Source organism: Megascapheus bottae, chromosome 16 (genome assembly GCF_031878675.1).
Source record: "Megascapheus bottae isolate mThoBot1 chromosome 16, mThoBot2.hap1, whole genome shotgun sequence".
Classification (NCBI taxonomy): Eukaryota; Metazoa; Chordata; class Mammalia; order Rodentia; family Geomyidae; genus Megascapheus; species Megascapheus bottae.
In genome coordinates, this window is record NC_143524.1 from 28,549,959 (window position 1) to 28,575,438 (window position 25,480).

At 36.3% G+C, this 25,480-nt stretch overlaps 1 protein-coding gene across 3 annotated transcripts; it reads left to right on the plus strand.

Moving 5' to 3' along the window:
* The first annotated feature begins 2,460 nt into the window (after nt 1-2,460).
* On the plus strand, nt 2,461-25,202 carry Fancf (FA complementation group F). 3 transcript variants are annotated; one of them, XR_016538064.1, is made up of 3 exons: nt 2,461-3,307; nt 21,324-21,475; nt 25,105-25,202. XR_016538064.1 is itself a non-coding variant. In XM_090347991.1 (2 exons), exons 1-2 carry the CDS (start codon nt 2,486-2,488, stop codon nt 5,880-5,882), a joined length of 858 nt encoding a protein of 285 aa, XP_090204117.1. In that variant the 5' UTR covers nt 2,461-2,485; the 3' UTR covers nt 5,883-5,968. The 3 variants fall into 3 exon arrangements, 2 of the variants coding, with proteins under 2 accessions (XP_090204117.1, XP_090204116.1); XM_090347991.1 differs by lacking the exons at nt 21,324-21,475; nt 25,105-25,202 and adding an exon at nt 5,847-5,968; XM_090347990.1 differs by lacking the exons at nt 21,324-21,475; nt 25,105-25,202 and having other exon boundaries at nt 2,461-4,552.
* The last annotated feature ends 278 nt before the right edge of the window (nt 25,203-25,480 follow it).

Sequence of the window (25,480 nt, forward strand, 5' to 3'; positions counted from 1 at the left end):
GTAAAGTAGCCTCCAAATTTGACCTACATTATAACAAATCACTTCTTCAATTTAAAAGGTTACAATGATCAACAATTTATTGTAAACTTTCCAGGACCAATAAATTTTTTCTCCATTTCTATCTATAATAATGGTAGCTTCTCTTTCATAGCTGGAAGGAGCCGAATTGGGAGTAGAAGTGCATGATATATATTTCAGAAGTGTATGTATTAATAATATTAGCAAGTATACACTGAATATTTGTACATATCACACATTGAGCACACTTTAGCTGGGTACATTTAGTTGAAAGTAATAGACAAAACAATGAAAACTGTCAAAAATGACAGTTGGATATATATAAAGTAACATACTTCTAAACAGGTTTAGACTGAGGACTGTGTTAAAACAATTTTTCTTCATGCCTTGAGGTTGCCTTGGTTCTGGGCAGAAGTTGGAAGCTTTAGCCTTCATATAATATATATATATATATATATGAACAATTTGTGAAGAAGAAAAAATATACTTCATAATATCCTTGGCATTCAGCTAATATATATTTACAATTCTTTATGGTTATCTATTCAAATTAATCAGTGTTCATGTTTGTTGTTTGTCTGAATTCTCTAGGCTTAATAAGCTATTTTTGAACTAATTCCCATACTATAGGATTCAGCTTATATACCGATAGACTTAGGTTTAGTTTCCTAAGTTATTTGCTAAATTAAAAGACCATTGGATCAACATGACCGAATGAGTTTTTTAAGGCCTTATCTATTCATCTGAAGTGGGGCCAGTAGGCAAACTGCCCAGACATCATGCATCAATAGTAGTCCAATAACATTACAAGATAGGACATGATTCCTTCTAGAATGCCTCTTTTCTATCTTGTAATGGTCCTCAGGGCCCTCTGAGTTAAGTTCTTTAGGAAAGCCTTTCTTTTTTTTGTTTCTTCACATTTTAAATTATATCCTATTTTAATTTAAAAAAACTCTCCTAATAGTTGCTCTTTTATTTTCTGTTTTAATGTACTACACTCCAGGAATTCATAGGCAAACAAGAGATGGGAGATTGTTCCTGGTAGTCACAGCACAGAGCACATATGTTAATATCCTCAGTTTTCCTTATATTACTTCGCTCATTTGTATTTTCCTTTGAGTATTTTCTTTCATTTTTTCAAACATTCTGAATCCTAAATCAAATATCAGTCGCTGATAAAGCATTTCTAGAATTCTGTCAGCAGACAGCAAATCCCTGAATGCATTGTTCTTCCATTTTTTTTTAAATACACACAACCTCATTTGTATTATGTTCTGTGTTTGCCTCTCTTTGGACCTCAACAAAGTCTTTTAATGTTGGGAACTTTATTATAATAATGTAATTCACCTTAGTACTTTACAGTAGAAAATAAAAGCTGATGACATTCAAGAATAGTTCCATATCACTTTTCTGAAAGTCTTTACCCAAACATATTTTCGTTATGTGCTCTAAAATGGTATATCCTCTGTAGTAATCGGTGCCAAAGAAGAAATAATGAGAAAATATAATTTTTCAGGAAAACTTTTAAAAAGCATTTTGAAGTAATTTTCTTAACAGTTGTTAATAAAGCCAGGTGTTGGTGGCTCAGGCCTGTAACCCTAGGCACTCAGGAGGCTGAGCTCTGAGGACCACAGTTTGAAGTCAATCCAGGTAGAAAACTCCCCATGAGACTCTTATGTCCAGTCAACCACTCAGATGTTAGGAGTGGTGCTGTAGAGCACAAAGAGGCCCTAAATTCAATTCCCTTAAGTGATAAAGAAAAGTTAATAAAGCATCTGCCTCAATATAAGTTTTTCTCCAAATTATCTTAACTTCCATGCAATAAACATGTTCTCATATGAAATTATATGTCTCTGGTATAATAAAGCAAAACAAAAAAGAATCAATTTTGAGTCAATTTTTTTTCCACCTAAATATATTCCCACAGTAAAAGGAAGCACAAAGACGCTTATGACTGGCAGTATATTTCCTGTGGCTCCACAGATTCTTACAAAGCCCCCACCCACTCACCCTTGAAAACACAGCAAAATTAAAATCCGGAGGTTGTTTTTTTTTTTTTTTTTTCCCAGTCCTGGGCTTGGGCTCAGGGTTTGAGCACTGTCCCTGGCTTTTCTCAAGGCTAGAGCTCTACCACTTGAACCACAGCACCACTTCTGGCCTTTTGCTACATATGTGGTACCAAGGAATCGAACCCGGGTCTTCGTGCATGCTAGGCAAGCACTCTACCACTAGGCCAAACTCCTGGCCCTGGAATGTGTTTTTTGTTGTTGTTGTTGTGTTTTTTTTCCCTCCCTGTCATTTAAATTTCTCAGGTTCAAAAGACCCGGATAAAGAAGCCCTAGGATTGACGTGAGTCTCGTCCAATAACGTTAAAGGAAGGCGTGTCTTTGGCCACGCCGTCCAATCAGCACGAGGAGCGTCACGGCTTTCCAAGGTGAAAGCGGAAGTCAGGTCTTATGGCGCGCAGATGGAACAGCTCCTGCAGCATCTGGACCGCTTCTCCGAGGTACTGGCGGTGTCCGGCACGACCCACGTCAGTACCTGGGACCCCGCCACCGTTCGCCGGGCCTTCCAGTGGGCTCGCTACCTGCGCCATGTGTACGGACGCTTTAGCGGCCACGGTCGCATCCGCCTGGCTCTGGAGCGGCGCTTACAGAGCCACTGTAGGCCCGGCGGTGAGCCGGGGCCGGGCCGGGTCCCGGGACTGCTGAGCTTCCGAGCCCTAGGGCACGCCGACATGCTGCTGTCCCTCCGCCTGCTGCGGAACCGGGCTCTGGGGGACGCCGCTTACCACTGCCTGCTGCAGCAGGTCTTCCCCGACCCCGGAGTGCAGGAGGCCGAGAAGGCCACGCTGCAGGACAGCCTGCTGGGCCTCGCGCGCCGCAGCTGTGCGGTGCACCTGCTGCGCGCCCACTCCAGCCGGGAGAACCCCGACATCCAGGCGGACGCGTGGATACAGACGCAGGCCCAACTGCTGCTGGAGCGCCTGCAGCAGCCGGGAGAGGCCGAGGACCCCGGCGGCGGCTTCCTCCTCGGCCGCCTGTGGGAACGCTGGCCTCGCGATCACTTCCTGCGGGTGACGGCGGTGGCGCTGTTGCGCCCGCCCCCGTCTCCCAGGCCCCCTTCACCTGGGAGGACGAAATGGGACGACCCCGGGACACCTACCGAGGGGCATCAAGAACTTATCCGCTGGCTGCTGGGCCAGCCCGAGGTCATGACTGCCTTTTGCCGCCACCTCCCAGCCGGGCTCTTGACTTTGGTGGCAGGTCGCCACCCAGCGCTGTCACAGGTCTATATGGGTCTGCTCCTTGACTGGGGTCGACGTCTGCACTACGACCTCCAGAAGGGCCTTTGGGTTGGGAAGGATGCCCAAGATATGTCCTGGGAGGATCTGTACGATAGATTGCAAAGTCTCTCTCAGGCCCCCCCACCTCTGAAGAATGAGGTTCTAACTTCTCTTGAGTCCTGGAAGGTCCAGGATGGAGATTTCCAAGTCCCTGGTCTTAGCATCTGGACTGACCTGTTGCTGGCTCTTCTCCCTGATGGATGACATTGCTTGTGGGAAGAGAGAAGGGGAAGCTCACAGGCCAAGCCTGGGGTCTCCCTGGGCCCGCATTCTCTTTATCAATTGCGTGAATAAGTGGTGTACAGAAATGAACAATGCCAGTGTTGGTCACTGAATCTCCTGTACTTCATGTGTCCACAACATAATTAGGTTAGGCACCAATTGTGAGCAATTTCTTACCGTCAGTTTTCAAATATTTGGCTTGTAATGCCATGGACTTTCTAAATATTAGGAAGCAAGGTACTGGAAATATTCCTGAAACTGTAGGATTAGCACTAGTATGATAATTGTGAATCTCCTAAGAATGCTAAAAAAGTCTCTTTTTCAAAGGAAAAAGCACCTTAAAAATGGCAAACAAGGCTTCCCTCTTTTATCAGTATGATTAACTTAATTTGAGCTGATTTTCTCCCCCCTTGCTCACAGACTGAAAAAGTTTCATTTACTCAACATGTTAGTTTGAAAAGCTAATGAGCCTATTTGGACTTTAAGGCCTGACTATGACCTTATTAACCTAGTGTTCTAAAGAGTTAACCAGCTCAATACATTCATTAAAAAGATGTGATTCAGAAAGTTTTGTTCTCATTATGAACTCGTTTTTTTTTTTAATACAGAGATAAAAGCTATCGCTCACTATGATTTAAGATAACAAGATATTTTAAACTCCATTATGTTTGTTACATACATAGTCTTTACCCTTTGCTCCATTGTTGGATTCTTACTAATATAAACGAAAAGGGATTAAATAAAATGTCAACACACACAAAACATGTGAATAAGTGTAAGTTCAGTTTGCTAAAGTACCTCCCCGAGTGCCTGTACCAGTTTGTATTTCCTGCCTCCATCAACTAGTATAGGAACATGTCAAATCCTTGCCATCATTGTTGAGGTCAGTTTTCTGGTTTTAGGCCACTTTTCATTAATATGTATCTGTTATTTAACATAATGCTAATTTTCAGGGTTTTTTTGTGTTTTTTTGTACTGGGCATTGAACTCTGGGCCTTGAGTTTTCTACAGAAGCACTCAAGTAGCATCTGAGCTGCAAACACCAGTCTTTTTTTTTTTTTTTCAACTTTGTTTTACAAATAGCCTTTTCCAGTAACTTTGAATGGACTGGCCTCCACCTCTCATCCTCCTACCTGCCTCCCAACCAAGCTGCTGGGAACAAGTGTGAACTGCCATGCTCAGCCTTTTAATCTGGTCTTGATTTCCTTTTGGTCTCTCTACATTGGAGATTGCTGCAGGTAGAGCAGTAGAAACTATGAAGCAAATTCCTCTTTAAACTGTTTGCACTGGCATCTCATTTTACTTGGAGTATTTCCAATGACCAATGTCTCTTTATGTAAGGTTAACACCGTACCCTGTTCTTCCTCTTGTACTTTCTATAGCTCCATCCAACATAGGTACACTGCTCCCCAGCTTCTCTTAGGAAATGGTTCTGCTGGGTAGATAATCTCTGTATAAAAGTATCCCCGTTATTGATGTGGCTAATTTTTTTTTTTTTTTTTGCCAATCCTGGGCTTGAGCTCAGGGCCTGAGCACTGTCCTTGGACTTTCTCAAGGCTAGAACTCTACCAGTTGAGCCTCAGCAACACTTCTGGCTTTTTTCTATGTATGTGGTACCAAGGAATCGAACCTGGGTCTTCATGCATGTTAGACAAATACTCTACCATTAGACCAAACTCCTGGCCCTGTGGCTAATTTCTTTACCTTCATGTCTTTGCTCAACTCTTGCCTCTTGAAGGGCCAATCTAAATAGTCTATTTAATGTGGCGATTTTCCAAGTATCAAGCTTGGCCTACTTCATACCCTCTGCTCATTTACTTTGCACAATTGCATCATTTTTGACACATAGATTTTTTTTTTTAGCATCACCTCCTAATTCACTAGTTACTTGCTTATGATGGTTCTTCCTGTTATTTACTTTCAGCTTCCTTTCTCTAGCAAGTTGTTTTACTATTTTATCTTCAGAGTGTAGAACATTTCCTAGTACAGAGGGAAAACCTGGGAAGTATTTATTGTGTGGATATAGGTGTTAGTGAAATTATCACAAACTTAAGATTCTTGAGTTCCCATGTCACTGCCAATCTCCCAACATTTTTCTCTCTAAATATGAGTTGATGAGTACTTAGAATCTGCAGAGCATCTTTCTTGTCTCAGTACTTTTACTTACATTATTCTGTTAGCTAATAATATTCTCTTGTCCTTCATTTCTCAGCTTAATTTTGTTCTCTGTAAATATATGTTATTGTTTCTTTTCCTCCAGAAAATTCATCTCCTATGGATTATATGGTGGGTTTAAATGTGTCTGTCATTTGTACTGGATTTTTACCACCAAATGAGAACAAAACTGCCTCTGATTTGTTACCTATTGAAGAGCCAAGATCCTCCTATAACTAGAGTACTGTTAGAAGATAACAGCCATGTGTCAATAAATAGAAATGGAATAAATATTTGGTCAAAACATTATCATCTAGCTAATGTGTATTAGAGGTGTAAAGTGTTTAGTAGTGGTTACTGGGAGTATGCATTAAAAAAACAAGAGTATGAGTTCACCATAGATAGTGCCATTTTCACACTACAGTCTAAAAATCAAAAATATTCTAAACCTTGTTACTCAATGTTGCCAATAATCATCAATGTTAAATTTGTTTCCATTTTTAGCTATATTTTAGCATTTTACGTAGTTTGTATCTCTGAAGCAATATAATAGAAGTGTATTAGAATGGACAACAATCTTCTTAGAAATTTGCAGATATAAAGTATTGATTATTAGCATAAATTAATATGAACTCTCTAAGAAGGAGCCATTGATTTCTCTCAGGAGCAAATTGGAAACAATCAATCATTGTATTAGAAGTGTGACACTACACCATTTATCAGATGCTAATTGTCATGGTGGGATAAGATTGCCCTTTTACCTTAGAAATACAGTGGCCCTCCGGTAAAGTAGTTTGAATCATTACAATAATTAATGTGTCTTTAACCACCTTTTGGAGCTTCATTACTCAATATTGACATCAAGGTTTGGTTTAAGAGCTTATAATATTTTATAATTCCATGCGGCCTTATCTGTTTGTCATGAGTGATCAAGACTTAAATCTCAGCATTGTTTATATACAGTGATTCCGAAATCTAAACACAGGTAAATAATGTGAGAAATCAGTGATACAAACAGTATATCAAACCTGAACTATAATCTCTTAATTTCTGACTGTTAGAGTTTGATTTTAAATTTTTATGTGTAGTTGGATTCTTTTGCCTTTATTTTAAAGGCAGTGTATCTGTTTTAGTCTTACATTTGTGCTGCAAAATTTTATTCATCCAATAAACATTTGGTCATAATACATATATATATATATAATATATATAGATGTGACTCAATGCACTGAAACATTTTCTACCCATATATAGATGTGTAATGTACATATATTTATAAGGATATATATAATATATATGCTGTTCTTGAACTCATGAATTTTACTTACTAGTATTACAGATGTGAATCATCATGGCTGGTTTGATGTTAATGTATATTTTGTTTTAGGAACCAAAATTGTTATAATTTAAAAAATGCATATACAAACCAATATGTATGTAATAGGTATATATGCAGACCAATATTGGCTCCATAATTGTTGAAGGCTCAGTGGGACAGCTGTTAAATATTCAGTATCACACCATACATTTGGAATAATATCAATGCTTTCATAGGGTATTTTGTGTGAGGCTATGAATATATTTATGATTATTGACAATATGTCTGAAGGGAATAAGAGCTTCGTGGTATTGGTTTTCAACAAATGTTGGAACACCAAGGCATAAAAAAAAAATGATGAAACTTCTATGCTAATTTCAGACCCTTTCAATATCTTAAAAATGTTAATGGGTTTGAATTCAAGAGTTTTAAACAATTTTTCAGTAGTAGTTAAACCACTGAAATGTAGAATAGAAAAAACAATGCAGCTTATAAATTGTTTAATAATCCCTTCTAGAGATAAGGAGATTGTATTGTCTTGTAACAAACTTTTGATTGCAAGGGAATAAGTTTACTATTTTGAATTTAAAAACAGGAAATACAGAATTATATGTATATTGTTAGACAATGCACAAAAATATTCAGTAGTTTACCTGTATATTAATAACAAGAATGATCATGGTGTTGTATGGTATATTATCTGGTCTGTTTTTCCAGTTATTGAAAAAACATGGATTTCTGACAGTGCCAGTTTGAAATTACTGTTGAAAACATAAATTACAAGTGACTAACAAGAGCAATTTACAGAAGATACATGATGCAGTTCACTAGTCAGCAGATGTAGGTTTCATATGGAATTGCTATAGTAACCAAAACTCATCAAGAACAGCACCATTTCCTAATTATAGCTGAATAGCACCAGACCTTGTGCAATGTACCAGCAAATTGGCCCCTGTAGGTTCAAAATGATTTCATTGTTTGTCATTACAGACATTAGTTAAGGCAAGATATTTGAATGATATGGTCTCTCAAATTTGTTAAACATATTCATGTTATCTAGTTCTGTGAGGGGAATATTAAAATTGTTATATTACAATTCAAAGATATTATTTAAAATAAAATATTTTTAAATGCCCACTATTTTTTATGGTGCTGAAACTAAAATTAGTTAGACTGAAAGGGCTCCTTTATGACTAAATTTTATCATATAACAGTATGTCTGAGCAATCGTGAATAATATCACTTCTCTAAGCTTCATTTGAATTAAAAAAAACCTACATATTTTCAATAAAACAAAGCATGGCTTTGAAAAAACTCTTTAGTCCTTTTTTAGAATAAGAAAAATTGTATCAACTGAATTGCCTTTCTGACAATGTATTAGTTTTTCAAAGATAATTTTGCCAAATATAGCATTTAAGACTGACATTTCTTTTTGTTCAGCCTTTGGTAGTGTTGTATTGTTTACTTCTTGGTATTCATGGTGTCTGATGAGGAACATATCATTTGAATTATTTTCCCCTATGGAAAAATTGTCATCTGCCTGTCACGGCTTTAATGTTTTTATTTGACTGTAGTTTTTAGAAGTTTAATATAAGCTAGGCATTGATGCCATATGCCTACAGTCATAGCAACTCAGGAACCTGAGAACTGAAAATTGTAGTTCAAAGTCAACCTGGGAAGAGAAATCCATGATAATCTTATCTCTAATTAACCAGCAAACAAAGTAAAAATGTCAATGTGGCTCAAATGATAGAGAGCCAATCTTGAGAGGTGGGAAATGTGAGTGTGAGACTGTGGGTTCAAGCTCCAATACTGGCATACATGAGTTTGATAAGAATACTGATAGTTAACAAGTATCTTTGTATTGATATCTATAGAATTATATTTTACATTTTGCACTACTTTTTGAATCTGTAGGCTTATATTTTTGCTTAATTTGGAAAATATGTCAGCAGTTATTTCCCAAGTCTTTTTTTGCAGTTTCATCTCTTCTTTCCTTCCTAGACTGCACTGAGGTAATGGCATATTTTGCTTTTTCACAAGGATTTCCAAGTTTCTATTCCTTTTCCACATCCCATGTATCTATTTTATTTTTCTTTGTTTAAAGTTGAGTAATTTCTACTAGTCTCTGTTCTGTTTTATTGAGTTATTCTTATCAAGGAACTCATGATTTTTCAATAAAGTGACAAAGGAAAAATCTGTTATTTGGAACCATATAATTGTTCTTGATAGAAAATGAAGATAGGGAGGAGTGTGAGGTTTAAGACACTGAGAAAGGATAGGATTGACAGAATGAAAAAACATGGGAAAAGATGTAATTATGGAACAGAAACGGGCTCATCACTAAGATTACCACAGCAGCAGGAGGGGGACAAGAGTTATTGACCAGAATGTGTAGCATTAAAGTGAAAGCACGTATAGATGGTGTTAACCTCAGCAAAGAAAAAGAATACACAGTCACCCCTCTAGGTGAGAAAGAAGGGAAGCAAGTGAGACCTGAAAGGTGTGAAATAACTATGAGGAGAGATCATCTGGAAAGAAAGAACTCATAAAAGGGTTTCAGATCTTGGCAGGAATACCTTATATTACATGACAGGAAAACCCTGAGTAAATGATAGAAGTGCAGTGAATATTCTAATGTCTTTTTCCTCCTCATGATGGGACATTCTAATTTCAGCTGGCCTTATCTAATCAGGTTTGTTGTCCTCTGGCAGCAACTAATGGTGAAAGTTATGTGCTTTCTATCAGCAAGTACTAAAAACAAACATACTGAGAGAATGTTTATATGGAAAAGTAGGAACCACAGCAAACTAAAAATCATGCCAAGTCCTAAAGAAATGGAAAACAAATAATTGCACCTATGTCATATCGGTCACAGAGGCACAGCACATATTCCTTATCAGCTGTGGTTGTTACTGGAACAGAAGTGTTGATAGACAAAGTTTTGTTTTCCTACACAGGCAATGATTTTAGAAAAAGTACCCTATAGATAGGGCAATGATTTTATTTTTCTGCCAAGGGAAATTGGATATTGAGAGCGTTATTCATTGCCATTGGACTGATCAGCGAAGAAAGGCAGAAAACCTTTGACCGCTGATAAGTAGGGATGTCTGTCCTACCATGTGCCACATTATTTTTTGAATCGTGATAAGCTCTCAAGCTGGATGTTTTCCACTCCTTATAGGATTTCTCTCAACTCTCTTTTAATGTAATTCTGTAATAGCAAAATGTTCTATTACAAAGTAACACAATCTGTCCAGTGTGGCAGCAATATATACTTATGAAGAAACCTAAATATGTCTGTACAACTGGGTAAGTTTACTAAAATGTCACCTCAATTGAGTTACTTTATTAAAATTAATTTTACATTGAATTCAAACAGCTACATATGGCAACTACCCCACTAAACAGTTGAAATTAGATAGATTGATAGATAGATTAATCAATCGATCATCTTTGGCTAGTGATATATATGTAACATCCAAGAAGATAAAAGGGTTGGAATACTAAATTACATCTTCAATTCATTGGTAAATTGTTACACATGCAAATTTTGTAATATATTCTCAGTTTAAGGCTTATAATGGCTTCTTTAATTGTAGTTTCCTTCTTTAACTTAGAATTTACGTGTTCTTGCCGGGAGTTTGGCTTAGTGGTAGAGTGCTTGCCTAGCATGCACAAAGACCCTAGTTTGATTCCTCAGGATCACATACATACAAAAAAGCCAGAAGTGGTGCTGAAGCTCAAGTGGTAGAGCTCTGGCCTTGAGAAAGTCCAAGGACACTGCTCAGGCCCTTGAGCCCTGAGCTCAAGCCCAGGACTGGCAAAAAAAAAAAAAAGAATTTACATGTTCTTATTCATTGTCTTAGGTTAAAGACACTTGGAAGCCAAAGAGATCAAGATATTAATTTAAAGTTGTGTGTTGGAAATATGGTAAAAGCCTATTTCATATTCCCACACCCAAAGAAATACCTAATCAAATGAAAATAGTAAAGTTAATTTGGATGAAGCCCAAATTTTTCCAATCAAAAATAAATAATGAAAAGATCATTTCATATTGAGATGTTCTCACATCTGTTAATTTTCAGATGGTGAGTACAAAATTATATTCTTGATCATTAAAACTTTAATGACCATGCTAATTTATAAAATACAGGAAGATAAAAATTTGAATATGTTGAGTACTGTCAAAGATATGTGAAGAACTACTGAAAGACTAGTTATCCTTTGAATTTTAACAGAATAACGGAAAACCAAAAAGAATAATATTTCTTAAGAAATCTTAATGCAGAATGAGTGGCTTATCGTCAAGCTACTATAATGGAACAGAATGCATGTATTCATTTTCACAAATGGGAAAATAGTTTTAAAAATCGTGTAGAATTATCTTTACTTGACATCAGTTTTTTAGAGAGATGATTCATTCCTATTTCTGAAAGATTTATTACTTCAGCTGACATAAACTCTGAACAGTTTAACTGAATCATTGAAACTTTAGTTTGCCTTATCACTAAGAACTTTGCTACTAGAGTTTATGACCTAATTTGTAAATAAATATCTTATTAAAAGTAGAAAAATGTGTAAAGGGCACATGCAAGTGTGAAAAAATAGAAATAAAAACTTGGAAAAAAAGTATTTTCTAGATTCATTCTAAATGGATAGATCGAGAGGCCAGGAGTTTGGCCTAGTGGTAGAGTGCTTGCCTTGCATGCACAAAGACCTGGCTTCGATTCCTCAGCACCACATACATAGAAAAGTTGGAAATGATGCTGGGGCTCAAGTGGTAGAGTGCATGCTCGCTTTGAGGAAAAGCCAGGACAATGCTTGGGCCTTGAGTTCAAGCCCCAGGACTGGCCAAAAAAAAAAATCTATTATCTGATACATATATACATATGTTGCATATGCAGATATATGCATATACACAGATATATAGAAGGGAAAAATACACAGACAAAATGGAGTATGTCCCTCAAATATATCTACATGTTACTCTCATTTATTATTATGCATACATTTGGGTAGTTATTAATTCTAAATTACCGTTTATGGTCAGTCTTCAATATGATTCAATGTGCTTCCCTTTTCTAGCTAATACGCAAGACTTTCCAAACTGTACTTCTTTTGTTATTGTAACAATGATTCCCGTGTTATGATTATATTTGATTTATATTGTGTTGAAAAAACATTGATGATCAAAAATCTGAAAATGTTGAATAAGATTTTTCCTTTTGGCTTCCAATCATAATAAGTACAATATTTCTAAAGTCATAAATGGATTCCAAAGTAAGTACAATGCACCATTTCCTGTAATTTTGTTACAGTGTATTAATTCAATAGCATATTATATCAAATCTTATTTTTCTGGGATTGTATACAAAAAGTAATGGCTGTCTCTACAGCTCCACAGTGAGCATATCCATTCATTAACTTCAGCGACTTGCTGTGTTTCAGATTATTTCAATGTGATAAATATCCCACATTACCCACAAGACATACTTTTATAGATATAAATATTATTCTTTAAATTTTATAAGGATGTTTATTTAAAATAATGGCAGCGAATTTCCATTCATTGGCTTAATTATAACCCTAATGTAATTATCATTCTAAGAAAATAGATGACCAAGTCATTTTATCAATATAAATAGTATTTATATGAAATTTGAGGGCATATTAAGAATATTCCACATTATACATCATTTGGCCTTTCTGTTCTAATTTTTAAAGATATAATTAATATTTTTATTATATACTTACCTTGCTTCTGAGTCACTTTCTCATCATTAGGTCTATTATTCCAGGAAAGAAAAATGATGATGTGAGAGAAGATATATTTCTGCTGAATATGTATGACTAACATCTAGTGTCGAATTTAAGAAAACTCTTTTGGTCCCAAATTTCCAGTGCTGTATACCACATGTCAAACTCTTCTGTATTTTAAATGCAGCCTTTTCTGTGAAGTCATGCAGCCCATTCATCAGCATAATTCAATGCTGAGTGTAAGTGCTGTCTACACATAATGCTGACTACAAGTTCAACATTCTTAGATTAAAGAGGTGGCTGAAGAAAAATATTTACAATCCTACAAGTTAAAGACATTCTCTCAATTGCTCTATTTCTTGAGTTACATGAAGCCATTTACTGAAAGTTTTACCACCATGTTAAATGTGGCCAATGGATGAATTTAACTAAAAGAGAATTAGCACTTTCTAGAATTCATTCAGAATTAACGTTATTCGTAATCTTTATATCACTAAAAATAGACATGGATAATTTAGAAGGACATGAATGAGCCCAGCAAAAATATGTGCAATAAATATACCCTTTAAGGTTTATATGTCAGTGCATACCTATCTTTCAAACTTAGTAACTATAGAAACTTACATCTGTTTAGATAATGGGCTATGTTTTTCTTTTTTTATTTTATTTTTTATTGTCGAGGTAATGTATGAAGGAGTTACAGTTACATTCGCCAGATAGCAGGGTTCATTATTTCTCACACATTGATACCCCTTCTCATGTTTTTGTCTCCATTTCCCTTACCTAACCCCCTCCCAATCATCCTGTTTTCCCCCCTTCCCTTTCCTATTTCAAATAAACATATATATACATTATACCAGGTAACAAGGTCAGATATAGTAACAATATATTAACCAAAGGGCAAAAGAGAAGAGAAATAACATAGTACATTTAGAACAACAATCCCACAAGATAAAGCTCTTGTTTCCATTTATCCTTGTGTCATTCGTGTATTTACTTCTTAATTCAGCCAACCAATAGATTACACTAAATACTATGATGTAAGAAGCCAATGAGGATAAGAAATTATCAAGTGCATAAAACTGATTTTTTTTATTCTAGCTTAAGATTCATGAACATTATTATATATTCTAACAAGGCAAGATAAGATGAAGTATCAATTTGATTACTTCATAAATCCATAGAAAAAATATTTTATTGACTCACAAATATATAGTTTATAATTAGTTGACTTGGTATATTTGTTAGTTTTTGACAAAAGAAATGTAGCCAGGATGGCCGGGAGTTTGGCCTAGTGGTAGAATGCTTGCCTAGCATGCATGAAGACCCGGGTTCGATTCCTTGGTACCACATACATAGAAAAAAGCCAGAAGTGGTACTGAGGCTCAAGTGGTAGAGCTCTAGCCTTGAGAAAGTCCAAGGACAGTGCTCAGGCCCTGAGCTCAAGCCCAGGACTGGCAAAAAAAAAAAGAAATGTAGCCAGGACCCTAAGTTACATATTTTTATATTTTTATGCTACATGAACTTTTTACTTGATCTATTTTCATAAAGTTCTACCTAAAATTTATTTGCCTGTACATAAATAATTAATATTGGGAATACAGATGTTTATTAAGTTACTGATTATTACATTCTGCTGTTAAAAATAAAGATCCAAACATAAATGCTGTAATGATGATTTATGCTCATGTTCAAAACCATAAAAGCCAGAGCAGTTCAAAAACCTCATATGAAATTTTACTTTTGGTTCTGACATTCACAAATGAAGTTCTCTGTCAAGCCTTTCAAAGCCATGATCTAACACAATAAGTATTTGGTAATGAAAAGACTTTAACTTAGTGAGAAAAAGATGTCATTCTAACCTTGAAAGTATAAATTACAATATTATTTTAAGGTATTTTCTATATTTAAGGTAATTTTTACAATCTAGAGCCCTAAAGAGATAATTGATGAATCATTGTACTCTTTATTATTCCATTTAATTTTAGTATACTGGGCAGAACTTACAAGGAAAATATTTCTTCTGAACTGGATTCTTCTATTACTTCCCTAAACTATCAAAATTAAACCATAAAAATATCAAAGTTATGAAACTATGAAAATCAACAAATGAGCTACATATCTTGGTCTACAAGATTCAAATGACAAATTGAATTTTTAAAGTTTGCTTTCAGCTACATTGGTGACATTGTATTTGATTGATAGTGCTTGCCTGGAGGGCTGAGCTGAGAAGGATTTGGAGTCAATGCTGGGGCTGAGCGTTTGCTGATTAATATCTGTCAAGTTTGCTGGAAAGGAAGAGTGGGAGCAGGCCTGCCAGACATGTACGAGGAGCTGCATCTCATTTTGTGTAGACTATCAGGCAATCAAACCAGTAACAGGAAGTCTCTTTTCTTAGCTGTCCTATTGATTCGCATGTGTAGTGCAGACTGCTCTGTGCTATTATGGTGTGATTGAGCAATAGGTTTTGTGCGTGTGGGTGTGTGTCCATATGAGGTTTAAACAATGGAGCCTGGGCTCTATTCCTTAGCTTTTTCACTCAAGGATGGCACTCGACTATTGGAGTTCCACTTCCACTTTTTGCTGAATCGTTGGAGAGAAGAGTGTCACAGACTTTCCTGCCCCATCTGGTTTCAAAAAGTGATCTTTAGATAACAGCCTCCTAAATAGCTAGGATTATAGGCGTGAGCCATGGGTGCACAGCTTTGATCTGTTAATGAGCAGAGAAGGGGATTCACAGCAACAATGGTTGAAGTGATTGTTTTATATTTTATCTGGCATCTGGTTCTTTCACTAAGGAAAAGAAATCCCTTCCGCTGATTTAGTTATTTTCCCATGCTTATAAGTTATTAGCAAAGGCTCATCTGGTAGAATCATATAAAGCAGTCAACTACAAATCGAATAACTTTTGAAATGCTTTATTTATAGTCATTGTACATTTCTCTGTCTTATATGAAATGCATTTAATATATTCTGCCAAAGTTACCACATTTTATCACTTAAAAACTGCAAAGGGGGTGGCTATACCTCCTTCTTTGATTTTTGTCATTTAAGATGAAATGCATTGCTTTGAGCTAATGAGCAGGTTTAGAATGGGAAGTCCACAAACACCAGCAAAAGTGGCTTCTGCCTCTGTGTGTGCAGGTCTAGCTGTCAGTCATCTAGGGTTTCTTCTTGTGCGTGCTGGGTCTGCATGTTCTCTAATTTGGATCTCATAGTGTGACCACCGAAGGCCCGTTAAGGGCCACCATCTTTTTGAGGCACCATGGATAAGGCTGTCTTTCACAACTTCTCTGATGCTCTTAATATTTCCACTTTCAAATATCAGAAATGATTCCAACTCACGTAGAAAACAAAAACAGTGAAATTTGTCTTCACATTCTCACCTATTCCTATTTTCTCTGTGCTTTAGAAATTCTCACTCTCTAAATGACATGCTGTGAATCCTTTCAAATAGCTTTACTGTCTTAAGAAATGTCTTCTTGAGTTGTTGATATATTTTAGATATGAGGCCTTTGTCCGTTGTTTGGTTGGTGAAGATCTTCTCCCACTCTGTAGGCTTCCTATTTAATTTACTAGCTATGTCCTTTGCCATACAAAAGCTCTGCAGTTTAATGCAGTCCCACTTATCCAGCCTTTCTCTGCTTTGTTGTGATTCTTGGTCCTTATTAAGAAAGTTTCGACCTGTGCCAAGGAGGCCTAGTGTATCTCCTATTCCTTCTTGTAAAGTTTTCAGTGTGTCAGCTTTTACCTCCAGGTCTTTGATCCATTTGGAGTTAATTCTAGTGCAGGGTGACAAAGAAGGCTCCAACTTTAGTTTTCTGCAGGTGCTTAACCAGTACTGCCAGCACAACTTGTTGAAGAGGCTGTCTTTCTTCCATTCTATTTTTTTGATTCCCTTGTCAAAGATTAGGTGGCGATAGGTCTGTGGTTTAATATCTGGGTCCTCAGTTCTATTCCATTGGTCTTCAGGCCTGTTCTTGTGCCAGTACCAACCTGTTTTGATAATTATAGCCCTGTAATAGAGTCTAAAGTTTGGAATTGAAATTCCTCCAGCGCTGTTCTTTCTGCTAAGAAGTGTTTTTGCTATACGGGGTCTTTTATTATTCCATATGAAATTTTCAATTGCCGCTTCTATTTCTTTAAAGAATGTCATTGGGATATTGATGGGTATTGCGTTGAAAATTGAATCACTCCAAAACTAAAAGTAACAACCATCCCATCAAAAAATGGGCCAAAGACTTAAAGAGAGTCTTCTCTGAAGAAGAAACAAAAATGGCCTATAGATACATGAAGAAATGCTCAACATCTCTGATCATAAAAAAATGCAAATCAAAACAACTCTAAGATTCCACCTCACTCCAATTAGAATGGCCAGGATCAGGAAAACGAATAATAACAGATGCTGGAGGGGATGTGGCCAGGAGGGATCACTACTACACTGTTGGTGGGAGTGCAAACTCGTTCAACCACTATGGAAAGCAGTATGGCAGTGCCTCAAAAGGCTAAACACAGAGCTTCCCTATAGCCCAGCAATTCCACTACTTGGCATTTACCCAATCATCCAGAAACAAGGACATACTAAATCCACTACCACAACAATGTTCATTGCAGCATTATTCACCATAGCAAAGATATGGAACTAACCTAGATGTCCCTCAGTTGATTAGTGGATCAACAAGTTGTGGTATTTGTACACAATGGAATTCTATGCTGCTGTCAGAAAAAATGACATCGACCCATTTGTTAGGAAATGGAAAGACTTAGAAAAAATCATATTAAGTGAAGTAAGCCAGACTCAAAGGAACTTAGGCTCAATGGTTTCCCTCATTTGTCATAACCAGTAGAAAACTTGGGCTCTCCTAGCAGAGATTTGCAATAGAGCAAAAGCTTGATATATAAGGCCATATAGTATGAAGCTAATTGAAAGGACCTCCAGGATATTGAAACAAAAGCCATATAATGAATGATTGTTGTCCTTAATGTACTATGTTATCTTTCATCTCCTTTGCTGTCTCTTGGGTATCTCATATTGTTACAGTATCTCACTTTGTTATCTGATATATTGAATTTATTTGTATTTGGTTATTTGAAATTTGATAGGGAAGGGGGGAAAACCAAGACGGGGGGGGGGTGGGGAGTGGAGGGGGGGAGGGTGATGGGTACCAAGACATGTGAAAGGGTATCAATGTATGTGAATTAATGCACCTTCTATCTGGCAAATATTAAGAAAGCCATCTATTTCACATTTTTCCTCATGATAAAGCTAGTGATCAGTAAAATTTCAATGAAATTTTACACGATAGCTGCCAGTTGAATCACTGTTTAAGCATGGCAACAAAAGCTTTATCACAGTGATTCTTAAACCAATGTAAGTACGACGACTTTGTTAAAATTCAGATTCTTAGCAAAAACAAACAAGCAAAACATACCTTGTATAAATATTGCTATCCCTCAGACCACAAGGGGTTCATGGTAGCTTAATCTTGGCCTGGGTGCTGTCCCTGAACTCTTCAGCTCAAGGCTACCACCCTACCCCTATGCCTGGGCGTTGTCCCTGAGCTCTTTAGCTCAAGGCTACCACCCTACCCTTGAGCCAAGCCCCACTTCCTGTTTTCTAGAAGTTAATTGGAAATAAGAGTCTCAGGTTCTTTTGTTCCCAAGCTGGCTTTGAACCTTGATCCTCAGATCTCAGTCTCCTGAGTAGCTAGGATTATAGGCATGAGCCACCACACTGGGGTTCTTAGGATATTTGTAGTTGGAGTTTGAATGAGTCAAAGGAATGATAAGATTGTCAGTGGGAAAAACACTCTAAGCTATCGTGTTTCCTACAGAGTGGACAGAGAAATCTACCTAGAAAAATTAAACCTGCTGTGTTTTGTATGTTTGCATATATATATATGTATATGCATATAATGTGGTGTTTTAAAACCATCAAGAGCATCAATAAATATAATGTATAATCTTTCATCTTAGATTAACTTTACTCATTATAAATGATGTTAGCATTTTGACATATATTACTGTGCTGACCAGGTACCACCATTGTACATTAAGTAGGAGCAGAGCATGTTTTATCTTGATATACCAGATTAAATCCTCTCTCTCTTTATAGATAGATAGCTAGATAGATAGATTTATAGATACAGATATGTATATGTGTGTGTAGATACATACATGTATGTGTATATACATACATACACACACATTTAAAGGTGGAATACCACAAAAATATTGAGAACTTAGTAGGAGGCAACATTTTTACAAGTGATGGAGTCCTAGTTATTTATATACATGCTATTGCTAACTCCCTTGTGGTTAATCTCGGATGCCTGACAGTTCCAAATCTATTTCTCTCTAACTAGGTCAAGCATTCATGCAAAAATCATCTTGCTAAGAGTGGATATTTATCTTAGATTCACTAACACTGTTACTTTCTGTTGTACAACTCAAATCTTAGTTGCCAGGGGTCCATGAAACTATCATACTGGAAAAATAATTGAATTCTTTAGGCCTCAGGGTAAATTGCTTTTTATGTGTGATATTGTCACCAAGAAGTGAAGAGCAACCATTACCTTGTCCATGTTAATGATATAAAATATTTCTACCTTTAGAATTATAAACCTTTAACACATTTAGGATTAAATGTCTGTTTTCATCCATAAAACTTTAGAAGTATTGAGTTTGGCTGGTGGTGACATTTATTTATTTTCATTAGTATATATTAATTTCACAAAAGGCTTTCATTATGGTATTTCCAGTGCAATAATGTACTCTGATGATACCTTCTCTTTCCTTTTTTCTTATCCTGTCCTTCATCTCTCCTCATTTTTTTTAAGTGCTACTTTAGGCAGAACAGGTGGCTCACACCTGTAATCCTATCTACTCAGGAGAATGGGATCTGAGGATCGAAGTTCAAAAACAGCTAGGGCTGACTGTGAGACTCATCTCCAATAATCACTAGAAAACCACAAGTTCACTTGGCTCAAGGGGTAGGAGAGTAGCCTTGACCTGAAGAGCTCAGAGACAGTGCCCAGGCCCAGAATTGAAGCCCCATGACCAACAAAAAAAGAAAAGTACTACTTTGCTTTTATTGTATTATTTTCATATAGGTATATAATATACTTCAGTCGTATTCACTCCCAATATATTCTCTTTTCGCTTTCCCATCTCATGCTAGTTCCTCGTAAACACTCTCTTTTATATTATTATTATTATTATTATTATTATTATTATTTTGTTCTAGATTCCACATATGAAAAAAATAACCATGATACTTATCTTTCCAACTCAGGCTAATTTAGCTTAACATACTGATTTCCAATTCCCTCCACTTTCTGCAAATGACATAGTATGTTTGTGTGTGTGTGTGTGTGTGTGTGTGTGTGTGTGTGTGTGTGTGTGCTGGTTCAAAGGCTTGAAATCATTGTGTTTGAGTTTTTGACTACTCTGATTCATCAGATTGTCAAAACTAACATTGCATCAAAATCTAGGGACAAAGTTGTATACTTACCTTTCCAAATTCTGTTAGAAATCACTATACAAAGAAGACTGGGAAAGGAGTTTGGAATTTAGAAAACAGGAGGGAGTCTGTTCTAGTCTCAAAACTCTGCTCCACAACTGAGAGTAGTTAAATATTTAAAGTATCATATGTTTATGTTGACATTTTATTATCTCATTTATTGTAAAGGAAGTGAAAAATGCTACATCATTATGTCAAATGTAGATTATGCCTCAGAGGCAGTATAGAATGGGTGAGAACCTGAAATTCAAAAATAAAAGATACAGAAAATGTCACTGGAAAAATTATTAAAAACAGGGGCCAGGAGTTTGGGCTAGTAGTAGAGTGCTTGCCTAGCATGCACAAAGACCCAGGTTCGATTCCTCGGTACCACATGCGTAGAAAAAAGCTGGAAGTGGTGCTGAGGCTCAACTGGTAGAGCTCTAGCCTTGAGAAAGTCCAAGGACAGGGCTCAGGCCCTGAGCTCAAGCCCAGGACTGGCAAAATAAAAAAAATTATTAAAAACCAAGAACATAGAATCTTCTAATTTTTAAGTAGACTGCGTTCTTAGTAATTAGGAAATTACCTGAATGATTAATGAACCTTTTCTATTCATTATACTTTCCACAATGAGTTCTGGGAATTATAGAATATCTTTTAATTTTCATTGCTTAATGATTTATCTTATACATCATTGAGCAGGGATTTCAGCCTTTTTAATGACAAGCATGATTGAATTATCCAGGGATATATTTTAAAATGCAAATCTCCACCATGAATTTGTTTTCTTGTCTAAGAAGCTATATTTTAGATATAGCTTCCAAACATGGAAATATATAGTGCAGCAAAAATTTAGAATGCCTAAACTGAGTCTGTTAATAAAGTGTTCATGTTCTTGTTCCTCCACTTTAAGGTTTGATTTTTGTTTTGGCTAAGAAATTTTTGTTCTATGTGTAATGAGGTAAAATAATGGATTTACAGATCTCTTTTTTCCCCTTTTGTAGAATATTATGAATGATTCATTATTTGAAAAAAAGTGCTTTTCTACGTATGCAAGCCGATCTGCTGTTATTCAATGGAGGAACAGATTTATGCATTGAGACATTTCAAAATTCAGATCTAGAAAGCTAGATCTGAGTAAAACTTTTCAAATAAGGTAAGTGATAAGGACAACACTAGAGATGAAAACACAGGAAATAAGCATAATTTCTACAGTCAACATATTTGACTCTTCCTTTTATGATCTTTTAAATCTTAGTAGCATCATTTTTTGAACTGGCAATTTGTAAGTTTGCCACTTATACCTCTTGAAACTTTGGTTTCCATTACATCATTTTATTTCTCATACTATCCTTGTACCATTGCCACAAATTTCCTCCCCCTTCCCTGCCTCCTCCTCCACCCCACTTCCTCCTTCCTCTTCCTCTTCCTCTTCCTCTTCCTCTTCTTCTTCTTCTTCTTCTTCTTCTTCTTCTTCTTCTTCTTCTTCTTCTTCTTCTTCTTCTTCTTCTTCCTCTCCTCCTCCTCCTCCTACTACTCCTCCTCCTCCTACTCCTCCTCCTCCTCCTCCCTCTCCCCCTCCCCCTTCCCTTCCCCCTCCCCTTCCCTTCCCACTTCCCCTCCCCCTCCCCTCCTCCTCCCCCTCCCTCTCCTCCTCCTCGTCCTCCTCCTTCTTCTTCTTCTTCTTCTTCTTCTTCTTCTTCTTCTTCTTCTTCTTCTTCTTCTTCTTCTTCTTCTTCTTCTCCTCCTTCTTCTTTTGTGGCTAAAGAACTAGAACCCTTCACGCTAACAAATTATCATCTCCACAGGAATTGATTTTTAATCTCTCCTTTTGTCCCCCATTGGTCTCCCAGAGTCTTTAGCAACATATGACATTATAGTAGTTACTCAAGTATTGGTTTAATAAATGAATATTTGATTCATTCATTATTTTAATGATACTCAAGAATCATTCAGTTTATAATTTATTCAGGAAACAATTCAAACCCAGCACCTTATCTCAGTACTACTTTTATCCCTTTAAGCTTATAAAGATAGAGTCATGGATGAATTATAATAACTCATTTCTGGGGTTATCTGCCATTGAGTGTCAGTGAAACATTACATGAGAAAATTCCAATACCAACTTGTATCCCTTGGCGATATTGAATCTACTAAAACAAGTCTATAAAATCTCAAAACTAATAACTTGACACTTCTAGTTAGAGCCAATGGGTACAAATGAAATACAATGCATAATGAGATGTATGGTAAAAGTTATTGTCACCACTGTTAGTTACTGGATCATTAATGAATCAGGTCCTCATATTAATCACCCAAGGTACCTTTTCTAGGACATATAATTATACAGAAAATAGTATCATTTATAGACTTTGGCATAACCCTTTGGAAAATTCTCTCCAATTGTTATATTTTTCTCCTAACAGTGATTACTTTTCCTGCCAATATTTCTGGCAAGGGCAATGAGCATTCCACTCCACTGAGTGTTGGTTCTCCATTGTTGAGTTTGGGTTTCATGTCTGTGGATTTGCTCTCTATTCCATTTCCTGAATATTCCCTTGTTAATTATAACTCATTGTTTTATTAAATGTATAGGATAATATTTGTTCTTTTTAGGCTGTATTTCTACTTGATGGATTTTCTTTGTGATTGAGGAGTTTCATCATAAGTAAAGGAATAACCATGAACTTTCCATAATTGCAATTCTATTGCTTGGCCTCCAATAGTGAAATTTATCATTTTAGAACCTGGCTCACATTTGACACATATTTTAGATTTCCATGTAAATACATTTTAATCATTCCTTAGTAAAAGAAGCAAGTGAAAATAGGAACAGGTAATTGTATCTCTAAAAAAGAGGAAAAATTTGATTGGTTAAAATGCTATTACCTTGTATTTAAGATCATTAGTTTAGTTATACAGCATTAAAATGAAAAATCTTTTATTTTTGTTATTTATTCACTCATAATTGTTCATAATATTAAAATATTTTATTCAGCCTATAGACCCACTTAAAATTCACTTATAAACTGACCATTATTTCCCCTTATATTGTGAGACCAAAACAATGGAGTGTCTGACTACTCTTTATAGAATTTATGTATTCCCTGTGCAGGAACAGAATAAAAATTGAAATGGTCAATAGAGGTCTTTTGGTCCTGGCTGGCTTTCAAACATGATGGCCTCTATCTCACTCTCCTCAGTTTCTAGGATTATAGACACAAGCAATCAGGAAAGATACTTTTAATATGGATGTCAATTACATTCAATAAGGGTCCCAACTAATCTACTACAGAGAGACTTCATTTGTACTAATCATATCTGCACAGCTCAAACAAATTCATGGTTTAGGATAATGTGGATTCAGCTCACAGATATTGTGGTCTACATGGGTTCAACACAGAACACTTCCGTTGTGGCTCTTTTCCTTTGGTATATTGATGAACAATGACTTCAGCATTTTGAGGGAATAAAAGAATGATAATGAGCTTGAGAGAAAGATAATTGATGCATTAATTTAATGTTTCTCATAAAAATAAACTTAAGAAACTGGTTTGATCAGTGTGGTGACACTCAGCCTGTTTATCCTAATGTCATGAATACATTCTAATCATAAGTTACAGAATTAAAAGAATAAGCATATCTGCTTTCTATTATCTCAGCTTTTTTTTATTGGTTCAACAAAGTTCTGCTTATGGAATTGGAGGTAAACAATGCTAATTACAGGACAGCATGTTGATTCAGGAAAACAATAACTTTTTTAAGTTGATAAGTTTTTATCAACCATGGTCTTTAGGACACCAGCTTTGTTACAGTTTTGCAACAAGAGGAAATGGCAAGCCGAGCCAAGGGGCTCACACCTCTAATCCTAGCTACTCAGGAGGTTGAGCTCTGAGGATCAAAAGCCAGCCCAGGCACAAAAGGACCTGGGACTCATCTCCAGTTAACCTCCAGTAAACAGGAAGTGGTGCTTGGTGCAAAGGTAGGGTGGTAGTCTTGAGCTAAAGAGCTCAGGGACAGCACCCAGGCCAAGTTCAAGCCCATGACCCACAAAAAAAAAAAAAAACAATAACAAAGAAAAGAAGAAATGGCAATGATACAGATAATACTTCACACAACTTATACAGGATCTGAGCTATACTGATCAATAATGCCAGGGTTTTGCTGATATAATCCTGTTTATTACCGATGCTGTTTCTCAAGGAAACATCCAAGGACTTAACCCAGTTCCTGTTCATTTAACACATAGTTTTACTTGGAAATTCTTAAAAAAAAAAAAAAAGTATTTGCTACTGCCTGTTGGTGGATTACATTGCTCAGTATGCTGAGATAAAAGGATCATTGATCTAAGTCAGACTGGGTAGGAAAAGCCATGGAACTCATGTCTAATTAGCTATCAAAAAATCTGGAAGGGGAACTGTGCCTCAAATGGTAGAGCACTAGCTCTGTGCAAAAATGCTCAGGTATAATGCCCAGTCCCTAAGTTCAAATATTAGGAGCAATGCATGCGCACTGAAACACCCACATACACACACACCATACAATCTTTGCTAAGCTGTAATTATAATTAATTAACTCCAAGATCATCTGGAATAAACTTCTTGAACGCAATGGTATCAAAGATGATGAAATATGCAATTTATGACATTGACAGAAACGGAATTACAACGCACACAAAAAACACTAACTATAGTTTGGGCTTCTTTATTAGGAACTGTTTGAGTAATAGGTTCTTTTCAGTTTGAGCTAAAATTTGGGCTAAAATTTGGCTTATTGTTTTCCTAGGTGGTACCATAAGTACATTTCGAAGCTCCAGTCTATGGAAGAATCTTGGTGAAAGACATTCACCTAATGACAAGGGAAAAGAGAGATAACGAATTGAATAAATGACAAAAGTGACACAAAGATCCCACTCTCTCAGCAGCAATGCATCCTTGGGAGTTTTATGCTTAATGTTTTCCCATGTTTTCTTTGTCCCAAGAAAGGGATTGTATATTCAATGTCCACTATATTCAATTTCCTTAAAAATAGTTCCCCTGTGAAGCAGGTGATATTATTTTATCCATGTCACATGATTTGTAAATTGGCTGAGGCTCATTGTCCTTAAATAACTTATCATTAACTGGTAGGTAGCCCAGGTAGAGTTTGATCTTACGAAATG

What these genes read in the sequence shown, in the direction of transcription:
- Fancf (XM_090347990.1), top strand. Translation starts at nt 2,486, where the DNA reads ATGGAACAGCTCCTGCAGCATCTGGACCGCTTCTCCGAGGTACTGGCG.